This window comes from Stegostoma tigrinum, chromosome 21 (genome assembly GCF_030684315.1).
Source record: "Stegostoma tigrinum isolate sSteTig4 chromosome 21, sSteTig4.hap1, whole genome shotgun sequence".
Classification (NCBI taxonomy): Eukaryota; Metazoa; Chordata; class Chondrichthyes; order Orectolobiformes; family Stegostomatidae; genus Stegostoma; species Stegostoma tigrinum.
This window is the reverse complement of record NC_081374.1, coordinates 27,740,577-27,763,947: the sequence shown is the minus strand read 5'-3', so window position 1 is coordinate 27,763,947 and position 23,371 is coordinate 27,740,577. Positions and strand designations below refer to the sequence as shown.

Genomic DNA, 23,371 nt, shown 5'->3' with positions numbered 1-23,371 from the left:
CTGCACTCCACTGCCTTAACCGTTGGTCCTTAGGATCAAAGACATGGTGACGGGGCACAAAGAACCTACTGAGCATTGTAGGTGTCTTTGTTCACAAGGCGTCAAGGTGATGCCAGATGGAGGAACCACATATAGTTCTATTAGAAGTCTCCTGTCAGGGCATACCAGTAGTGGCATGGTGCTTCACCTCCACCAAAAGCAAGACAAAACATTTTAAATCCAAGTGGTTAGGTTCTGGAATGTAGTGTCTGAAAGTGCACTAATTGTGGCATTCAAAAGGGAGCTGTGCAGTTGTATAAAGAAAAAATACAGCAGGGCTGCAGAAAAAGGGCAGAGGAATGGGACCAGCTGAATTGCACTTGTTGGTAAGAGCCAAATATCCTCCTCCTTTCTTGTTACTGTTCCATGATTATTTGATCTTATTGCTTTGGGAAATGTTTGCTATACTTGCATATGTAACTTTACTCCAAAAATAATACATTGATTATGAAATATTTGAACTATTTCAGAGAAGTGTGATATGATGCTATTACAGAAACTTTTTTGCACAAGGAACGGATGATGAAGAGAAAAGGGCCATTATTCCTCTGTTTATGACATAACATGAATGTCTGAGTTTTTGTGTTCCTGAAACAACTGATGCATTTTATACTTCCTTCAAGCAGCAGGTTCCCATGACAAAAACACAACATTGTAATTATTTGGTAGAGTTTAGGAGGTACAAAAATGAAAAGGGTCTAATAAAGTTGAGCTGAGGATCATTAATCCCAAAAGAGTGTGATGGACATATTGAAGAATAACGATTGATTAAATTTATTTAAATGCATCTGTTTCACACATTTCTACTCAAAATAGAATAGACCTGTAATTTAAGTCAATTCCAAAAGTAATCATGCACAATGTTGTAATTCCTTACAATATTGATAATGCTTCAAAAGTATTTTGTAAAGTGCTGATTTTGTGGAAAGCAGCATGTAAGTTTTGTTTTCCCTATTCAGTTATCCTACTGTCAAATGCCCGACAAAGAGTATTGCTCACAACTGAGTGGGCCAGCACTATGCTTCCAACTGTGATAGTCTACATTAAATGCAGCCTCATGTCTCAGCTTGAGGCACTGCCTTCTGGGGAGAACGGCAAAAGTGTGTTTCAGGGGTTTAAAAATAGCTCACAGAGTGAAGGAAAAGAAATCTCAAGATTGCTACGCTATATGTTCGATACAATGTTCAATATATAAACGGAAATATTCATTGCCACACAAAAGTCATCATTATGTTATTACTTTATTAATTATTAAATTTCACTATACATATAAGTTTCCTACAATGTTTGTCACTTGTGAACTGTAAGTCAATATTTAATCAGTCTGATTTGCTGAAGTCATTGACCTGTTTTGAATAAAGGAAAAGCAACAAAATTATTGTCAGTGTCTATGCATCCTTAAATATCATATAATTCTCACAACATCTAAGCCTTGAAAATAATGTAGATTTCAAAACAGCTTTTACATGGAAGAAATGTCACCAAGAACTATCTAACTTTTCAAATCTCGTATTTAAGAGGTTCAACTAAGCCAAAATCTATATCTAGATCAGATCAATGATAACGTTACTTTTCGTCAGATTTTCTATGGAGTGTGGGCACGATAGACAGGGCAAGCATTTGCTGCTCATCACAATTCCTCTTTAATAGTGACTTAAAAGATTATTTTGTTTAGAGTCAACATTGCTGAGAGTCAGAAGCTCCACATAGGTCAGACTACCTATCGATGGCAGTTTCCTTTACCTCAAATGAACCACATGGTTTTTCAGACTAACTTGCAATTACAATTTTTATTAATTGAATTTAAATTCCACCATTTAATGGACCAATTTTCTTTTTTGCTTTTGTTCTCCAGATTATTAGCCTGGCCTTCTGGGTAACTAGTTCAGTGACATTTTTACTCTGCCACCACCCACTCAATAGTGTTTAAAGTGAAATCAAACACATTTATTAAACAAATGAGTGATGAAACATATTTGCACAGAGATATATTTCATCCCTGATTAATTATCAACATGTATATCAGCATGATCATCCCAAGACTTTAAATTTTATAGATTTTTGTTTTTCTAAATCCTTTGAGGTGAAATTTCAAAGCCTGAATAAAACCTGTCTTACCATTTGTGTTTTCTGACAAAATGTTTTGCAGGAGTTCCCCCAGGTGTTCCCCATATTTCTGATATTGTTTGGTATTCATCTTGATCCCAATTTCAAATGGAACACAAAGCTGTAAAAAAAAAAGTTTCTACTTAATCTGTCCAGGGATGTTGTTACACATATCTGGAGCATTAGGACAAAACACAGGCTCCTGACTCAAAGATATGGATACTACCACTGCCTTACACATAGCCTTATAAAACACAGCTGTATAAATAAGTCATTATGGTACAATTTATTCAAAAATAATCAGCTCTAAATTTAAATTTAAAAAGATGATTCAAGATTTCTATCAGATATAAATGTTTCCTATGAACAAAAGTGGCCAACGTTGTTAATTTGTCTAATGTTTTCAACGTAAAAATAATCGCAAAGACTTCGCAATCTGTGATCAGACAAAATTACACAAAGTCAATGGAGAAGTCAGAAGTAGGGATCAAAAATTTGGTCAAACGTATGGATTTAAGTGAAATGGGAAAGCACAGAGGATTAACAGGGAATGCTAGAATGTGAAAACTAGATGACTAAGTATATAGCTATCAAAGGGAGGTAAAGAGAATGATTAGATAAGAGATTAGATTCAGAAGAACATACGGCAGAATTTCATCTGGGCAGTGTCATCCACAGAATAATCTGGTGACACACACTTGCAGAGTAGGTTCCCTGCTGCCAGAGATTGGAGTTCCTTTAGGGTCATTTAATTGCTGCCAGGCTGTGACTGGGACAGAAATCCTGGCCCACAGAGCTGCAGGGTGCCACACCAACAGCATCACTGGGGAGTAGTGGCACCTACCAGTGTTACACAGGTGCCAGTGGATTGTTGATGAATTCTCTGGAGACAGTTAAGAGAGTTGGGATGTGGGAATTCAATTGATAGAACACAAAATGCCTTTGAACAAGGAACCACCACAGAAAGCCACAGGCACACCTAGCAGAGTTATCTGGGCAATCTCCTAGCAAGGTAACTCAAGGCCATTAAGTAAGATTCAGTGTGTGAAAATCATCTGTTGGGATATGGCCAAGTCAGGGGATTGAACCTGGTACCTTTAATTTCTGTCATTGGCCCAGCAAGTTTATCTGCTGTATAAATAAGTCATTGAGGGGATAGTTTAACACTTATTATACAATTTATTCAAAAGTAATAAGCTTTAAATTTAAAAAGATGATTCAAGATTAAATGACTGAAAACTTTAAATTTTTTTTGTAATGTTATGCTGTAGTAACTGTCATTGTCTTCTCTATAATTTTTTATGCTTCTAGTATAGTTTGCAATTGTTGAATTGCATATTAGTCTTCAATAGAAAATCACTATTACGCAAGTTAATCTCAGTAATATTACAGCAGGAATGTTATTTTGACAACATCGAGGGCCGAAGGGCCTGTACTGTGCTATAATGTTCTATGAATGTCAGTTGCATTTCATTAATTTCATTCTGCTTCATGCAGAAGATGGGCCATTAAGAACATCCAAGGCTGAGACAGACAGATTTTAAATCAGCAAGGAGATCCAGGGTTATGAGGTATAGGAAAGAAACTGAGGTTGAGGATTATCAGATCAGCCAAAATCTCTGAATGATAGAGCAGTGTTGATGGGCTGAATGGCCTACTTCTATGTCTTATGGTCTTATGTTCTGGGTTTTTCAGTAGCTATTATTTTAATGCCAAGTCTCACTTCTTCCAGTGTTTGAGTATCTTCATGGGCTCTTATATAAGTTAACTAGGGAGTTTCTTATGGCACAACTGCAAGTACAAAAATTTGTAACTACTAGATCAGCTCTGAAACTTTAGAGAAGTATTCATCTTTGAAAAATAGCAGAATTTTATCCAAGAACTCTACGGCACTTCAATTTTTTGATAACTGTTTGGCGTTTTTCCTAAGCAACTTCTTGAACAAAAATCATTAAGAAGTCTCAATCTACATATTAAGCTACACTTTGTAAATAAATTTATATATTCAGCTTTTTCTTCTGATATTACTTGCCAGATGCAGAAATGAGCTATTCTAACATACCTCTATCATGCTTTTTGGATAATTGCCTGATATTTTCAAAGTGACAAGCAGTCACACAAAATTATGAAGTAAATTATTGTGTTATAGGTTTAAGAGGAGAGGGGAAAGATTTAAAAGGGACCAATGGGGCAACTTTTTCACACAGAGGGTGGTGTGTGTATGGAATGAGCTGCCAGAAGAAGTGGTGGAGGCTGGTACAATTACAACAGTTAAAGGCATCTGGATAAGTATATGAATAGGAAGGGTTTAGAGGGATATGGGCCAAATGCTGGTTAATGGGATTAGATTTATTTAGGATATCTGGTTAGCATGAATGAGTTGGATCAAAGGGTCTGTTTCTGTGCTATATATCTCTATGACTCTATTACTCTACTTGCTGTCTGAAAAGTGGCTTGGTTCATATTGACAGCCTTTCAGCTGGAAAACCTGTCTAAATTGTCCTTACAATATTTCAATTGATTCAAGCTGTAAGATAATTCTGACTGCAACTCCTTTACTTAAATTCTTTAATTACTTTTAATTGAGTTAAAAGAGCCTCTTCAAGGTAAATAGAGGAAATACTTACAGGTTACAAATGAAAAGGCCTGTAGGAAATGTTTACAAATCAAATTCAGAACTAGGTAAATAAAACAGAGATGCAGGGCCAGGCGATGTGTTATACTTGCACGATTTGGGAGCTGGCAACACCATGGTGGGCTGTAGTGACCACATGTGCAGTAAGTGTTGGTTATTTGAGGAATTCCAGCTCATAGTTGATAAGCTGGAGTCTGAGTTTTGAACTTGGACACGTCAGGCAGGAGGACAGTTACCTGGATGCTGTGTTTTATGAGGCAGTCACATCTCTGAGATTAACTACCTTGAATTAGTCAGTGGTCAAGGACATGGGGTGTGACTACAATTGAGACAGGTGGAGGGATCCAGGAAGTATTGCTGAAGGAACCTCAGCCATTGAACTTGTCTGACAGGTTTGAGACTCTTGCTCCCTTTCTGATGAGAGCAGGGACAGTAGGGAGGATTAGAAAATTAACCATAGCACTGTGGTACAGGGAGCTATTCAATAATGTGAATTAAAAAGAGATGTAGTTATAATTGGGAATAGTATAGTCAGAGAATCGAGAGTCTTGAAGCCCATGTTGCCTGACTGGTGCCTGGGTTCACAGCATCTCATCTTGGCTGCAGAGGAACTTGGAGTGGGAGGGAAAAAATCCAGTTAATGTTGTCCACATAGGTACCAATGATGTAGGTAGAAAGAGGAGAGTGATTCTGCTGAGGGACTGTGAGCAGCTGGGAGTTAAATTAAAAAGCACAACCAAAAAGATGATAATCTCTGGGTTACTACTGAAGCCATGAAATAATTGGTACAGGGTCAACAAGATTAAAGAAGTAAATGCGTGCCTGAGAGATTGCTGTGGAAGAAGTGAGTTTGAATTCTTGGAACACTGGCACCAGTACTGGGGAAGGAGGGAGCTGTTCCAACAGGATGGGCTCCAAGTTGGGACTAGAGTCCTGGTGAATTGTGGGACTAGAGTCCTGGTAAATTGCATAACTAAGGCTGTGTTTAGGGCTTTAAACTAAATAGTGGAGGTTAGGTTCAGCTGAATGGAAAGTTATGGAAAACATTAAAGGGGAGAGGGCTCAGCAGAGGTTATTAAAGTTTAAGGAACAAACAATAGGAAAGACAGTATGGAAAGACACTAACTTCAGGCATAACAGAGAAATGGACAATTATGAGAAGGGGGCAGCCAACACAGGAATGAGGATGTTGTACTTAAATGCATGCAGTAAGCAAAACAAGGTAAATGTGCTTGTAACACAGGTTGACATTGGTGTGTATGATGTTCTGGGTACCACAGAGATGTGGCTACAAAGGGATCAGGGTTGGGAATTAAATATTGAAAGGACAGGTGGATGGGCAGAAGGGTCAGGGTTGCTTTGTTAGTAAGAAATGAGATTAAATCAATAGCAGGAAGGTGATGTAGAGTAGGAAGTAGCAGAATCTGTATAGGTAAAGTTGAGGAACTGCCCAGGGGAAAATCAAAGGCCCTAATGGGAATTATATACAGGCCTCTGTGTAGTAGTCAGGATGTAGGGAAGAAAATAAATCAGAAGACAGAAATGATAAGTAGGAAAGGCACAAAAATCTTGGGGAACTTCAATATGCAGGTGGACTAGAAAAATCAGTTGGTGGCAGATCCCAAGAAAAGGAATTTATGGGATGTCTATGAGATGGAGTTTATGAAGCAGCATGTGAGAGACCCCACTAGGGAACAGGCAATTCTGAATTAGGTGATGTACAATGAGGCAGACTTGATTAGGGGTCTCAAGGTAAAGGAACCCCTAGAGGACAGTGACCATAATATGATAGAATTTACCTTGGAATTTGAGAGGGAGAATCTGGGAGCAGATGTAACAGTGTTACAAATGAGTAAAGGTAACTACAAAGACATGAGGGAGGAGCTGGCCAGAGTTGATTTGTGGGGGACCCTAGAGGGAGGAGGGTGGAGCAGCAATGACAGGATTTTCTAATTAGGGAGGCACAGCAGAAATCCCTCTCTCGGAAGAAGAAACATGCCAAGGGGAGGACAAGGCAACCATAGCTGACAAGGGATGCCGTACAAGTAAAAGAAAAAGCATGCAACGTGTTGAAGATTAGTGAGAAGCCATAGGATTGGGAAGCTTTCAAAAAGCAGCAGAAGACAACAAAAAATCGGTTAGGTGGGAGAAGATGAAATGAGAAGGTAAACTAGCTAATCATATAAAAGAAGATTGCAAGAATTATTTTTATTTATATGAAAGGTAAGAAAGAGGGGCAAGATTGGACTAGTGGAAGATGAGGCTGAAGAGGTAGTAATGGTGAACAAAGAAATTGCAGAGGAACTGAATATGTTGTTTGCCTCTGTCTTCACAGTGGAAGACAACAGTAGCTTACCAGAACTTCAAGAGAATCAGGGACAGAGCTAAGTGGAGTGGCCATTGCTAAGGAGAAGGTGTTAGGGAAGCTGATAGGTCTGAAGGTGGATAAATCACCCAGACCAGATGGACTATACCCCAGAGTTCTGAAGGAGATAGCTGAGATTGTGGAGGCATTGATCGTGACCTTTCTGGACTCAGGTAGTATCACAAAGGACTGGAAATGGCCAAAGAAACGCCTCTCTTCAAGAGGTGAAGGAGATAGAAGAATTATAGGGCAGTTAGCCTGATCTTGTTTGTTGATAAGATTTTAGAGTCCATTATTAAGGATCAGATTGCAGAGCACTTAGAAATCCATGGTAAAATAAGGTTGAGTCAGCATGGTTCCATGACCAGGAGGTCATGCCTGATAAATCTGTTAAAATTTTTTGAGGAGTAGTGAGCAAGTTAAACAAAGGAGAGCCAAAGGAAATGACCTATTTGGATTTCCAGAAGGCCTTTGACAAAGTGCTTACAGAAGATTGCTGAATACCTTAAGAGCCCATGGCGTTAGGGACAAGGTACTGGCATGGTTGCAGGCTTGACTCATTGGCAGAAGGCAGAGAGAGGGGATAAAGAGGTCTTTTTCAAGATAGCAGCTGGTGAATAATGATAGATGAAAGCAGAGCGGTAGACGTTGTTTACATTGAAGTTGCAAGGCTTTCACTAAGGTTCCACATGGTAGACTGGTTAGTGAGGTCAGATCACAAGGGATTCAGGCAGAGCCAGCCAACTGCATATAAAATTACCTTGATGGCAGGAGACAGAGGGTGGTGGTAGATGGTTGATGTTAAAACTGGAAAGTCTGTGACCAGCAGCGTGCCGCAATGGGTCCACTGTTGTTCATCACTTATATGAATAGTTTGGATGAGAATATGTGAGGCATGTTTAGTAAGTTTGCGGATGACACCAAAATTGGTGGTATAGTGAACAGTGAAGAAGGCTATTTAACAATCCAACAGGATCTTGATCAACTGGACCAGTGGGCTGAGGAATGGTTGATCGAGTTTAATTTAGATAAATATGAGGTGTTGTTGCATTTTTGGTTAGACAACCGAGGGCAGGACTTACACAGTTAATGGTAAAGCCCTGGGATGTGTTGCCAAATAGAAAGATCCAGGGGTGCAGATATGTAGTTCCTTGAAAGTGGTGTCACAGGTAGACAAGATGGTAAAGAAGGTTTGACACACTTGTCATTATTGGTCAGAGCACATTGACTACAGGAGTTGGGATGTCATGTTATGGCCGTCCAAGACAGTGGAAGGGCCCCATTTGGAGAATTGTGTATGATTCTGGTCACCCTGCTATAGGAAGGATGTTATTAAACTGGAACAGGAGCACACATGACTTGCAAGGATGTTGCTGAGACTGGAAGGTTTGAACTGTAAGGAGAGGCTGGATAGGCTAGGACCTTTTTCTCACTGGGTCATGGGAGGCTGACAGGTGACTATGTTAAGGTTTCTAAAATCATGACAGGGCTAGCTGAGGTGAATAGCCAAGATCTTTTTCCCAGGGTAGGGGAGTCCAAAACTAGAGGGCATAGATTTGACGTGAGAAGGAAAGGATTTAAAAAGGGAGAGGAGTGGAACCTTTTCCACACAGAGGGCAGTGCATACATTGAAGGAGCTGTCAGATGAAATTGTACAGGAGGATATAATTACAAAATTTAAAAGAGATTTGGTGCATGGACAGGAAAGGATTGACACAAAGATAGGTGGAGGGACAGGTAGTATTGAAGCAGTTTGAAGGCTGCAGAAGGACTTCAACAGGCTAGCAGATTGGGAAACAAAGTGGCAGATGGCATATAATGTGGGAAAGTGTGAGGTAATGCACTTTGGTAGGAAAATTGAGATGTAGAACATTTTGTAAACAGGGCAAGGCTTTGTATAACTAAAGCACAAAGGGACTTAGGAGTCCTCATTCAGGATTCTCTTGAAGTTAACATGCAGGTTCATTTGGGAGTTAGGAAGGCAAATGCAATGTTAGCCTACATTTCAATAGGGCTCCAATACAAGTATTGTTGAGGTTGTATATTGCTGTGGTCAGACCAAATTTGGAATTTTGTGAGCAGTTTTGGGCTCCACGTTTAAGGAAAGATGTGCTGGTGTTAGAGGGGGTCCAGAAAAGGTTTACAAGAATGATCCCACAGCTGAAGGGCTAGCTATATGCGGTGTGGTTGAGGACTCTGGGTCTGTACTCAATTCAGTTTAGAAGGATGATGGAGATCTGATTGAAATTTACCGAATATTGGAAGGCTTCAATACTGTAGATGTGGAAAAGATGCTTCCACCAATAGGAGAGACGAGGACAAAGAACTATACTACTTTATTTTTCATTAATGTACCTTTATTACTTTCATTTCTTCTGTACTGGACACTTCTGATAAGTTATTTTCTTCAGATCTCTTTTGGAGGTTCATTGGCAGATTTTTTCCCACTCTGATTCTGTCATTTTCCTTTAAAACAAAAAGATAACGTCAAATGGCATTTCACAACTAGATAATCAATCCTAACAAAACCAGATTTGAATTTCTTGGGGCAAGACTGGACCATGCCCGAATGGTATTCTCAGCATTATAATGCAATCCTTCTTTCTTCAGAAATTATATATTACAAAATTTTTAAGGAAAAAATGGCATAATTTGCTTACAAAACCAAGAGTCAAGTATTTAAACTGTACAGTAAGTGTTTTACATACAAGCTTCTTTTGGTAATCACTTGGGCTCAAAAAACTCAGGAACCCCTCAGTCTCTTCTGCCAGCATCGCGACAACACAAACAACCATCAGATTTATTATTACTCTCTTAGAAATCATCTTGACCTGAAAGTAAGAAAAGATTTTTTTTTCAAACAATGAAAAAAATGAAAAATACAACACAGCAGTAAATAATAAATCATATATCCATTAATTTATTCATCCAGACTTAGAAACAGTATATCAATTATATTTAGCTAGAGATATATGATAATTATTTCAAACTATGAATGATAACATACTGTAAATCAACAGTACTTTTACCTAAATTTTAACTAACTTGAAGGTGATATTTACAAATGTCAAACTCCAAGCAAGAGATCCAGGATTTGTCAGAAAAAGAAATCACTGTTAAGGAATACATTTCATTTTGATAAATCTCCTTTCAAAATTAACTGGATTTCAATATTCCTTGTTAAACTCAGTTTGCAGCTAAAATATCAACATATAGTTTCTGACTTGGACAAAAGACATCAAACTTCATTCCTCCAGTGAGTTTTGTTCCCAATCCTACCTTTAAACATTATCTTCTGCACTTCGGTTTAAAGCTATTATTTTGAAAAGATTTAGTTTTTTCTGTATTTACAGTCCCTTCTCCGCATTCCAATACAAGAGTGGCCAATTAACTTTTCTATTTTTGTTACAGAATGGTCAACTTTGGATCTCCAAAGAAAAGTTACACGTTCACAATCTTACTTTTAAGGTACTTAAAAATGAATGATCAGAAGTGAATGTCTGCTTAATCTATCGCCAGATGCAGAGCTCTCGTCATGACAGTATAAATGATTACAGCAAGAAGCAATATTTTCACAGGTCATTGATGTATAAATGCACTGTTTAAAAATAGTGGATAAAATAGACACAAATTTGTGACAATTACTTCGCAAAAATACATTCATCAATACACATAGACATTTCTAATCCTTATTAAACAAAAAAACAATGATGGTACTACAGTGCAGTACTTACTGTTGTTCAATCTTCCTTGTTGACTTCTCTATTTTGCAGTTCTCTTTTTAAGGTAAATGCTTGCTTGCTGATCCTTTATATAGTTGAGAGGTAATTAATTTATTGAATGAATAGCTTTTGCACCATAGCAATATAAAACATCACCTTCTGAAACAAAAAGATTCCCATCAAAATATTTTGATTTCATGGAAACAGATGTGTTTCCTATTCTCTGTAATTCCTCTGAAGAGCACACATCCATGAAATGCAATAAATATGGAACATATTTCTTGGAGTGATGATGGTTAATGTATATTGATTGATAGTTTATCCAGCTGCCCAGATCTAGGCAGTATAACTTTTATGGGTTGTAATTTTTTGATAATAGTAATAAAGTCAGTAACCAAACCAATTCTCAGGGTTGACTTCTACTTCAGGACATTTTATGAATTAGTTTTAACATTGGTTCAGAACAATTTTCCTTGCAAAAATTAAACCACAAAATATTTTGTCAACATTATTGGTAAAAATTAGCTAAAAAGAGATCTAACTTTTAAAAAAATTAATGTCAATTTCAAGTTCTGGAACACATTTAACATACTTTATTTACATTTTTTTTAAAAAAGAAGGGCCAATCTTGTGTTGGCAAAGCATGCTGCTATGTGTTTCTGATTTTCTCTGGATGCTGAATGTAGTGCAGAAATTTCACTCATGTAAGGCAATTAAGAAATCTTATTATGTTTCCAGGACCGTAACAATTCTATCACTTCCAATCCTGGTTTTGAAGCAGCATAGGTTCAATATTGGAATTGAATATTAAGCCAACTGACATGAAACTCCCTCAGAGAGATTTTCTGACACTACAAGCATATGAGCTAACCAGGTATACAGCTGGATGAACACAGAAGGCCAAGCAGCATCAGAGGAGCAGGAAAGCTGACATTTCAGGTCTAGACCATTCTTCAGAAAAGGATATGAATTAGGCAGATAAGTAGATCATTCACTTACCGCAGTAATACTCCAGTGTATTGTTTTAATTTTTTTTCATGGGATGTGGGCTTCTCTGACAAAGTCATAATTTGTTGTCCTTCCTTTGTTGCCCTTGAGAAAGTAGTGATGAGTTATTTTCATGAACCAATGTAGTACATCTAGTGGATGTACATTTTTGCAATGCAATTAAGAAGGGCATTTCAGAATTTTAATCAAGAACATTGAAAGATTGACAACATAGTGCCAAGTCAGATAGATATGTTGTCTGAATGGGAACTTGCAGGTGGTTCCAGGCATCTGCTGTCCTTGCCTTGCTAGGTGATGAAATTCATGCATTTTAAAAGTTGAAGATGCCTTGAGAGCAATACGAAATTTCATTGCAAAAGTGCCCAATACAATACATCTAGGAATATTCAAAGATTTGAATAAAAATAGCATTTGAGAAAGTAATGCATGTAGCTTCTCCTGTTTGCAAATTGTCATTTATAAACACAAGCTTCTAAGGAAAGAGGCTGTTTAATGAACTGAACACAATATAATGGGGAACAGTTGAATAGATTTAAATTTAAATTTAAATTAAAACCCTCCTGCGGTTTCAAGATAATACTAGAAGGAAATGCCGAATATAAAGTTGTTTACAGAACATACTATGTAGATTGTAACTTCTTTTGCTTTTCAGTTAAGAAGTTGGTTTGCAAAAATACTTACTGATTATCATAAATTCAAATTGATGACAAGATTTGAAAACTATGACATGATTTTTAAACATATAATTGATGTCAAAAGAATGGATACATTGATTTAAAAAAATCCTCTCCCTAGTGGCATTGTGGTATGCATACAGCAAATACACTGCAGTGGTTCAAGAAGCCACATCACCACCAACTCAATGGTAAAAAGAAAAGGGCAATAAATGCTGGCTGAACCAGCAAGAAATGCTGGCTGAACCAGCAATGCCACATGTCCCACAAGTTTTAAAAAATGATATCAGGCACTGGAAAATACAATGATAATGGGAACTGCAGATGCTGGAGAATCCAAGATAATAAAATGTGAGGTTGGATGAACACAGCAGGCCCAGCAGCATCTCAGGAGCACAAAAGCTGACGTTTCGGGCCTAGACCCTTCATCAGAGAGGGGGATGGGGTGAGGGTTCTGGAATAAATAGGGAGAGAGGGGGAGGCGGACCGAAGATGGAGAGAAAAGAAGATAGGTGGAGAGGAGAGTATAGGTGGGGAGGTAGGGAGGGGATAGGTCAGTCCAGGGAAGATGGACAGGTCAAGGAGGTGGGATGAGATTAGTAGGTAGGAGATGGAGGTGCGGCTTGGGGCGGGAGGAAGGGATGGGTGAGAGGAAGAACAGGTTAGGGAGGCAGAGACAGGTTGGACTGGTTTTGGGATGCAGTGGGTGGAGGGGAAGAGCTGGGCTGGTTGTGTGGTGCAGTGGGGGGAGGGGACGAACTGGGCTGGTTTTGGGATGCGGTGGGGGAAGGGGAGATTTTGAAGCTGGTGAAGTCCACATTGATGCCATTGGCCTGCAGGGTTCCCAAGCGGAATATGAGTTGCTGTTCCTGCACCCTTCGGGTGGCATCATTGTGGCACTGCAGGAGGCCCACGATGGACATGTCATCTAAAGAATGGGAGGGGGAGTGGAAATGGTTTGCGACTGGGAGGTGCAGTTGCTTATTGCGAACTGAGCGGAGGTGTTCTGCAAAGCAGTCCCCGAGCCTCCGCTTGGTTTCCCCAATGTAGAGGAAGCCACACCGGGTACAATGGATGCAGTATACCACATTGGCAGATGTGCAGGTGAACCTCTGCTTAATGTGGAAAGTCATCTTGGGGCCTGGGATAGGGGTGAGGGAGGAGGTGTGGGGGCAAGTGTAGCATTTCCTGCGGTTGCAGGGGAAGGTGCCGGGTGTGGTGGGGTTGGAGGGAAGTGTGGAGTGAACAAGTGAGTCACGGAGAGAGTGGTCTCTCCGGAAAGCAGACAGGGGTGGGGATGGAAAAATGCCTTGGGTGGTGGGGTCGGATTGTAGATGGCGGAAGTGTCGGAGGATGATGCGTTGTATCCGGAGGTTGGTGGGGTGGTGTGTGAGAACGAGGGGGATCCTCTTTGGGCGGTTGTGGCGGGGGCGGGGTGTGAGGGATGTGTTGCGGGAAATGCGGGAGATGCGGTCAAGGGCATTCTCGACCACTGTGGGGGGAAAGTTGCGGTCCTTGAAGAACTTGGACATCTGGGATGTGCGGGAGTGGAATGCCTCATCGTGGGAGCAGATGCGGCGAAGGCGGAGGAATTGGGAATAGGGGATGGAATTTTTGCAGGAGGGTGGGTGGGAGGAGGTGTATTCTAGGTAGCTGTGGGAGTCGGTGGGCTTGAAATGGACATCAGTTACAAGCTGGTTGCCTGAGATGGAGACTGAGAGGTCCAGGAAGGTGAGGGATGTGCTGGAGATGGCCCAGGTGGACTGAAGGTTGGGGTGGAAGGTGTTTTCAGGCAAGCCACAGAATCTTTTAAAACTTGCATTGAAATCATCTTTAATGTTATGAAAAAATATACACTCCCAGCTTTTAACAGTAAAAATTAGCTATCCAGAAACAGGGATGTTCATTTGTGCAAGCTATTTTCTTACTGGCTGCAATGGGACCTGATAAGATAGGCTATTTGCTGTCATACTTTGGTACCGACCTGCAATTAAAAACAACATACTACAAATGCAGAAAATCTGAAACAAACATGAGAATGTTGGAGAAATGCAGTAGGTATGGCAGCATCTGTGGCGAGGGAAACTGAGTTAAAGCTTCAAGGCTGATCTAACTGTTCTTCAGAACTGATCTTTATCAGGTAGAAATAGAGACATTTCCCACTCCTAAGTTAGAAAAGAGAAAATCAGCAAGAAACTATACTATGATGGTTCTTCAGTGATGCCAGCAGGAAATTTACTTGTGTCTGCTGAGGATTAATATTTTTCTATGATGTGCAACACAATCAAACAGCTTAATAAAATGTGAGGCTGGATGAACACAGCAGGCCAAGCAGCATCTCAGGAGCACAAAAGCTGACGTTTCGGGCCTAGACCCTTCATCAGAGAGGGGGATGGGGGGAGGGAACTGGAATAAATAGGGAGAGAGGGGGAGGCGGACCGAAGATGGAGAGTAAAGAAGATAGGTGGAGAGGGTGTAGGTGGGGAGGTAGGGAGGGGATAGGTCAGTCCAGGGAAGACGGACAGGTCAAGGAGGTGGGATGAGGTTAGTAGGTAGCTGGGGGTGCGGCTTGGGGTGGGAGGAAGGGATGGGTGAGAGGAAGAACCGGTTAGGGAGGCAGAGACAGGTTGGACTGGTTTTGGGATGCAGTGGGTGGGGGGGAAGAGCTGGGCTGGTTGTGTGGTGCAGTGGGGGGAGGGGATGAACTGGGCTGGTTGAGGGATGCAGTGGGGGAAGGGGAGATTTTGAAACTGGTGAAGTCCACATTGATACCATATGGCTGCAGGGTTCCCAGGCGGAATATGAGTTGCTGTTCCTGCAACCTTCGGGTGGCATCAACCCGAAGGTTGCAGGAACAGCAACTCATATTCCGCCTGGGAACCCTGCAGCCATATGGTATCAATGTGGACTTCACCAGTTTCAAAATCTCCCCTTCCCCCACTGCATCCCTCAACCAGCCCAGTTCATCCCCTCCCCCCACTGCACCACACAACCAGCCCAGCTCTTCCCCCCCACCCACTGCATCCCAAAACCAGTCCAACCTGTCTCTGCCTCCCTAACCGGTTCTTCCTCTCACCCATCCCTTCCTCCCACCCCAAGCCGCACCCCCAGCTACCTACTAACCTCATCCCACCTCCTTGACCTGTCCGTCTTCCCTGGACTGACCTATCCCCTCCCTACCTCCCCACCTACACCCTCTCCACCTATCTTCTTTACTCTCCATCTTCGGTCCGCCTCCCCCTCTCTCCCTATTTATTCCAGTTCCCTCCCCCCATCCCCCTCTCTGATGAAGGGTCTAGGCCCGAAACGTCAGCTTTTGTGCTCCTGAGATGCTGCTTGGCCTGCTGTGTTCATCCAGCCTCACATTTTATTATCTTGGAATCTCCAGCATCTGCAGTTCCCATTATCTCTGATACAATCAAACAGCTTGATGATTCTTGAGGGTTACAAAAAAATTGGCTTACTAAGAATCGTTCAGAAGTATCTCATTGAGGAGTTAATCCTTCATAAGATGAGGAAAGAGTGTAATTGATAGAGAAGAAAACTTTAAATTGTATGCTATATGATATATGTGGGCCGATATCATAAACATTGATAAAAATCAATCAGAATAAATAGCAAGGAACACCGAGCAATAGAATAGACAACATAGTCAGTTTAAGGAATCAATTAAACTAACTTCACTTACTTTTAAGAAATTGATATTAGATATGAAATGCATAGGAGTTATGCAGAAATATGAATCTTAGTTAGTTGATAAACATTTGAATGGCTTCAAATTTTCATTAATCACACTGTCTTCCAGTATGTAAAGTTTCAGAACATTTTATGTGCAGAAGTTAAGCGTATTTTTGTACAATATTTTGTATGACTTTTGAAGTTAGTTAATGTTATACTATTTTTGCAAAATCTACTTTAGTCTTTTTTCATATTACAGTACATTCCTGTAATATATATTGATTTCCGTAATCTGCTGTAAAATATATCCACTCCTATCAAAAGCTTATGTAGAAATTGCAGCCTTGTATGGAATGTGCCTTTCAATTTTATTGCAGCATTAACACAGATTGCACTGAAGGAAGTTGTGGTAATACTAGATAGTTTAATGCCTTTGCAAAACTACACAAATCAATCATTTCACAAATACCTGCAATAAATACAAAAAGCACTTGGTAAGGACTTTGCTGCCATGGCTTTAACTGGTCTTATTTAAATAAATACAGGTGGATATCAAAAATGTAGCATGTTCTTGATTTATCTAATAACAGCTTGGCATTTCCAACTAAGTGTACGGTGCACGATTAGTCATATAATGTAAAGATAAATGGATGTGAGAATAAACAGGATTTAAGCTTACGATTATTAAGAGATTTTAGCAGAAACAAAGTAAAAAAGTAGTGATTTATTATTTACCTTATTCTTAAGTTATAAAGTTCACTGGAGGCTAAGTTAATAACATAAGGGGGAGTGTGAAAAGATATTAAACTTATTTAATAATTTCATTAATTACATCATTAATAATTAATTAAGACACAATAGAATAGCAAGGCAGGCAATGTATCCTGATTGCAGAATGTAGGATCTCCTGGGCAAACACATCTGCAGAAAGTGTCTGCAGCTTGAGCAGCTCTGTTCCTTTGCTTGAGGCTGAACTACAGACACTGCAACCAATCAAGCAGGGGGAAATGATAACAGGTTATTTTGTTTGAGGACACAATTACATTCCTTAAGGCTGGAACTTCTGATCCCTGGTCTGGGTATGGAAGATGTGACTGCAAGTGGGGTAGGTAAGGGGAGTCAAAGACCTTGAGTGCAGAGACCTCAGCCTTTGCAGTTGCCAAAGAAGTTTGAGGTTCTTTCAGCTTGTTTGGATAAGTGTGAGGTGTGCAGAATGGATGAGTTAACGTACCACAGCACAAAATTGCATTATCCTAGCTCAGAATATGTTTATTGTGGCCTTAGCCCAGACTTTATTTTAGTCTTGCAGTACCTGTATTGTACTACCTTAATGCAGACTTCACTCTTTGTGCAATTTGGAAATTTTGTACATATTTATTTATATATACATATACACAGAACTTCACTTCCAGCTGATATTGTGAGAATAAAATGTCTTGTTCAATTTTTTGACGTCTCAAAGTTCTCAGCGAAGGTTTATACAATTGTCAAAGCATTTAATTCAATTTTCACGTGCAGCTTTGTGCCTAAGCAATTCATATTGCTTTTCATGTACTGTTGTGTTGACTCCTCTCTAGATTCAGATTGGGATATGACACCAGAGTTTTGCTGCCAGTTTTGCATTCATAGTACTGTAATGTAAAATAGCAGAATAAGTGCATTCTTTATGGAGAATCTGTAAGATCTCTCCAAGGTCCTGATCATTCTACGTCCATATTGTAATTGATTGAGTAGAATCTGCATGATTTAGTCCGAGGTTTTTATCGTTTTTTATATAATAGACTTTTTAAGAAAAATTAAGATTTTTCTATTATTAATCTTTGCCCGTTAAATTTCCCAATCCTAGCCTTGAATCTACCCGCTCACTAATTTTAAATTTCCCTCAATAACACACATAACAATGCACATACTATTAATTAATGAATAGACATCCAACTATTATAATCAAGTTGTAGACAAATTTGTGCTTGAGTCAAAAAAGAAAGGCTGTTGCTGCCAATTTGACCCTATAAATTATTTTTAAAATTGGTTTGGTTACCTACTTTTAGTTCTTTATTATTGCACAGGATTTATGCATCTCTGGGAAGAACAGCAATTGTTGCCTACTCCTCCTACTATTAATCATAGGATCAGGCAGGCATGAACAACCATGTATGAAGGGTCAATACAATTCCACAACTTGTTATTTCCAAATAATTGTGCAGGATGTGAGAACCAGAATAATTGATGTTCAATATGATGTTCAATTTCCAGGCAGTAAAAAATAAAATTCAAATTGAAGAAATAGCTGCATCAGCTCAATAACAATCTTTAATGTGCCAGTCCTACTTATATACATTGAAGTAACAGCTATTACAATACATCAACAGAGAAATCTCATTCTTAATGCAAACAATTCTCAATAAGTTTTCAGAAAAATGTTTTAAGAAAAAGCTAGAGATACAAAACAGAATAAATATACTGACATCACAAAGATTTTTGTAAAACATCTAAATATTCTTATTTTTGGTTGGTAGCTGATTTAATGCTGACAGAAGTTAAATATTAATGAAGGCTGATGGTGCCTTTTTCATTATCTTTCTAAAGTAGGGATTGAAAAGCAAATTGAGACATTATTCAAATGTAAATTGAAATGTTCAGTTTTTCAACTGTTGTCAGTGTATGTTGGACAAGCTATCAACCCTATCTGTGTTTTACTCTGGGCATCCCCATGAGAGTTTAAACAACACTGTAAGAATCACAGACTTTCTTTTTAAGTAGTTTGTTTATTTGACTTCAAGCTAATACGTCACAATCATCATTCAAAATATTAGAACATCAAAAGCAAAATTTGTGAATTGATCAAATTTACATGGACAGTTTTCTAATATTTTTCATCTGCTGCAACAATATGAACTTTGTATTTATGTAGATGTTCTGCATTAGACTGATGCAGCAAACCGTAAGTGGCTGATATCATTTACTTTGGATCAGACCCAGTCAGTGTCTAAAGATTTAACCCTATTCAGGAAAAAAAGTGTGCAAATCTAATTAAAGGATGAGAAGAGTTTCCTAAACTATATTCTATAAGAACTTACCCCATCTCCTCCTCTCCCGTGTAAGGTAAAAGTCTCTCATCATAAAATACACAAATTTAAGTCAGCCTGTTTTGGGGAAAAAAAAACAATAAATTGCCATTTTATTGAAGGTGGTTTTTGATTTCAAGCTTGTGTTTGTTAATGACACAATCTTGCAGAATAAACCTTTGCTAAATAATTGTAAATACATTCTGATGCTAAAATGCACAATTGCATTAAGTGATTGTGATGAAAATGATAAGTGGTGCTTTTGATGTTGTTTTGTTGAAAGCTTAAAAAATGAATTTGTGAAACCATTTTTCATGAAGGCATCACATTTTAAATAGAATAAAATGCTTTACATATTTAATACTTGCATTGTAATTTGCAGTTTAAATAGTATGGCATTCAATTCAAACTCCAGTTGGTATCATAAATATCTATCTGGTCTTTAGTATTTTCTTAAGTATGAGAAAGAATTTCTTTTTAAAAGAAATGTTTCCTTTGAGACAAGTTATTCAGAAACCTAGTAAAATTGTGCTAGTAGTAATTATTATAAAATAAAATGAAGCATCTCAATGTTTTTCAAATTTCTAATAAATTTTAACAGGAAGCTGGGTTAACACAATCAATTTCAGCCTTTATTTTCACTCTCACATTAGAAGGAGCATCAGAATTGTTGTGGGCTATGTTTAAACTGTTTGTCAGATACTACTGCCACTACAGACTAAATTAATATGGCTGTTAAAGCCAGCTTGAGGTGGTTGGATATAGATATCCACCTCTCCTCGCTACACCCAGGGTGTGATGCCTTAAGTAACTACCAACAGCAAAATAGACAACTTGTACAAAAATACAATTAGCATCAAACATGCAGATTCATCCACCTTTGCCAAGACATAAACATTGCTATACATTCTGCAGTTAGAAACAGTGTGCATTTAAAATCATTCTGAATTGTTTCAAGAATATTATTCATGATTTAACACAAGCTCAAAGCTCTTCCTTTAAGATGATGGTGAGTGCCTCTTTGCTCTGTTGAAAATGTCCCATGGCACTTTTTTGAAGTAATACTGGAGCGTACTCACCAGCGTCCTGGATAAGGTCACTTATAAAAATGATTTGCTCATTATCTCACTGATGTTTGTGGATCTGAATATGCACAATTGACTTCAATATTATAACAATGAATGGAATGTGGATGTAACCAGAGAAATCCAGGTGGCCTGCTCTGAGTTACAAAAAGTTAGTTCGCAGGTACAATTACGTTGGTGCTTATTGTAAGCAGAATGTAAATATGACCAAAAAGACCATATGACATAGGAACAGAACTAAGCCATTTGGCCCATCGGATCTGCTCCACCATTCAATCATGGCTGATATGTTTCTCAACCCCTTTCTCCTGCCTTCTCCCCATTATCCTTGATCCACTTACTAATCAAGAATCCATCTATCTCTGCCTTAAAGTAACTCAACGGCTTGGCCTCCTCAGCCTTGGTCGGAATGAGTTCCACAGATTCATCACCCTCCGGATGAACAAATTCCTCCACATCTCAGTTCTAAAGAGTCATTCCTTCACTCTGAGGCTGTGCCCTTGGGTGTTGGTCTCACCTGAACATCTTCTCCACATCCATGCTATCCAGGCCTCTCAGTATTCTGCAAGTTTCAATGAACACCCCCACCTGCCCCCACCCCCCACCCCCCACCACATCAGCTTTCTAAACTCCATTGATTTCAGACTCATAGTTCTCAATTGCTTCTCATACGACAAGCCCTTTACAATCATAGAGTTATACAGCTCAGAAACTGACCCTTCAGTGCAACTCGTCCATGTTGACCCGATATCCTAAACTGATCTAGTCTCAGTTGCCATTCTTTGAATCTCCTTAAAAAGGCCAACACATTCTTCCTTAGATATGGAGCTGAAAACTGCTACAATATTTCAAATGTGATCTGACCAGAGCATTAAACAGATTCAGCAGTGTACCCCTTCTCGTGTATACTCGCACTTTTGAAATAAATGCTCACATTGCATTTGTCTTCCTAAATGTCAACTGAATCAATGTTAATCTTAAGAGATTTCTAAACTGTGATGCCTCAGTTCACTTCTGCTTCAGGTGTCTGTTTCCCCATTTGGAAATAGTCTACACCTCTATTCTTTCTACCAAAGTGCATAGCCTCACGCTTTCCCACGTTGTATTCCATCAGTCATTTATTTGCCCAATTTCCTAGACTGTCCAATGCCTTCTGCAGCCTCCCAGTTCCTCACCACAACTTGTCCTTCCACTTCACTTTTATTATCTGCAAACTCCTTTGACTAAACAGTTAATGTATAACATGAATAATTGTGGTTCTGACACCGACTCTTGCAGAACAACACTAAAGACAGGCTGCCATTCCTGAAAAAGACCTCTTTGTGCTCACTCTCTGCCTTCTGCCAGTCAGCCAATCCTCTAACCATGCCAGTTGCCTTAGCACCTAACACTGTTGATTCTTATCTTGTTTTGCAGCCTCCTGTGAGGCACCTTATCAAAGGCCTTTTGGAAATCCAAATAGATTGTCCACTGACTGTCCTTTGCCTAACTTGCTTGTTATCTCCTCAAAGAATTCCAACAGATTTGTAAGACATGACTTCCCCTAGACAAAGCCATGTTGGTTCAACCTTATTTTATTGTACACTTCCAAATATGCCACAATCTCATCCCTAATAATGGGCTTTAAAATCTTGCCACTTACTGAGGTCAGGCTAAGTGACCTACGATTTTCTGAAACATGTCTCCCTCCTTATTAAACAGGGGTATTACATCAGTTATTTTCAGTCCTCTGGGATCTTCTCTGACTTCAGTAATTCCTGAAAGATCACCACTAATGCCTCCACAATCTCCTCAGCTGTCTCCTTCCAAATCCTGGGGTCTAATCCATCCAGTCTGGGTGACTTATCCACCTTCAGACTTTGTGTCCTTAACACCTTTCCTTAGCGATGTCCACTATACCGCCTTCTGCCCCCTGACTAGATTCAGGAAACTCACCTACAGCTGCGCAGGGATATGGTAAGACTAAATTTGGAATATTGTGTACAATATTAGAAAAGGCTATAACAGTATAGGAAGCAGCAGCTCAAAGAAGGTTAAATTGACTTATTCCTGGGACAGATGCATAAACCTTCCAAAGAAAGGGTGAACAGGTTGGCTATACTTAAGTTGATGGGTATGTCTTGGATCAGAGTGTATCGAAGTGGTTCTTTTTAGATTTGGTTAAATGTAGTTAAGAGAAGGCTCCACAACAGCAACTTGCTTAAATGCCAACATTTATTGAGTAATAATAAAAGATGAAAAAGCAAAGGAACATTTATTTAGTAAATAAAAAGAATGATAAAGAGAAGAAAAAACAATAAGTTTCATGCCCTTCTTCCTGTCGGGGAACTCTTCAATCGGCACATGGCCTGGAGGCTGACATTGTTCCTGGCACCATTCGCGATCCTGGTCCGAGGTGAAGTCCAGCGACTTTGAATGAAATTGTCTCTCTTATACAGTATAACACACAGCCAGGCACAGAAAAACAATTATAGAATACACAATGATTGTGCTGTCTTTGGCACATACAGGATTCATTCGCGATCATACAGTTGTTGAATATAATCAACAATTTTAGCCCTTCAGTCCATCCTATACTGGGTGGCAATAGCATCAATGAGATAAAGTATTGCTTTAAATGCTCTGAAGGCCACAAAGAACCAGCAAAACCATCCATTCCAAAGGTTTCTTGCTTAGACCAAAGAATGTGAACATTTTCAGAATTTTCAGTCAAGGAACTGTTAAATGAAGCCAAAATACTGCTGGAAACTGAACTCAAGAGTGCTGGAATAGCTAAGCAGGTCTGGCAACATTCGTGGAGAATGTAATAAATGACAATAACTGGTACTCAACTGAAAAGAAACCTCTGGCAAGGTAGTTTGCACATGAAAAAGGCGCAATGAAAAATTATTGCTCATATATTCATTGGAAAGCAAATGGATTATAATAGTGCTTCCCAAAGTAGGGTCAGGACCTTAAATGGGGTTCTGCATTATGAGGCAGCACTGGATGCTG

General features: G+C 39.2%; 1 protein-coding gene across 1 annotated transcript; it reads right to left on the bottom strand.

The window, feature by feature from the left end:
* Positions 1-1,261: 1,261 nt before the first annotated feature.
* mlnl (motilin-like) lies at positions 1,262-10,947 on the bottom strand. Its single transcript, XM_048553023.1, has 5 exons — positions 10,880-10,947; positions 9,854-9,976; positions 9,501-9,611; positions 2,158-2,266; positions 1,262-1,385 (listed from the first exon to the last, which is right to left on the bottom strand). Exons 2-5 carry the CDS (start codon positions 9,968-9,970, stop codon positions 1,378-1,380), a joined length of 345 nt encoding a protein of 114 aa, XP_048408980.1. The 5' UTR covers positions 9,971-9,976; positions 10,880-10,947; the 3' UTR covers positions 1,262-1,377.
* Positions 10,948-23,371: the final 12,424 nt, after the last annotated feature.

Excerpts from the sequence above, each read along its gene's own strand:
- mlnl (XM_048553023.1), bottom strand. The coding sequence starts at position 9,970 with ATGATTTCTAAGAGAGTAATAATAAATCTGATGGTTGTTTGTGTTGTC. Across the intron at positions 9,612-9,853 it reads GTGATTACCAAAAGAAGCTT|GAAAATGACAGAATCAGAGT; the intron begins GTATGTAAAACA and ends TTTGTTTTAAAG. Across the intron at positions 2,267-9,500 it reads AAGAAATGAAAGTAATAAAG|CTTTGTGTTCCATTTGAAAT; the intron begins GTACATTAATGA and ends TTTTTTTTACAG.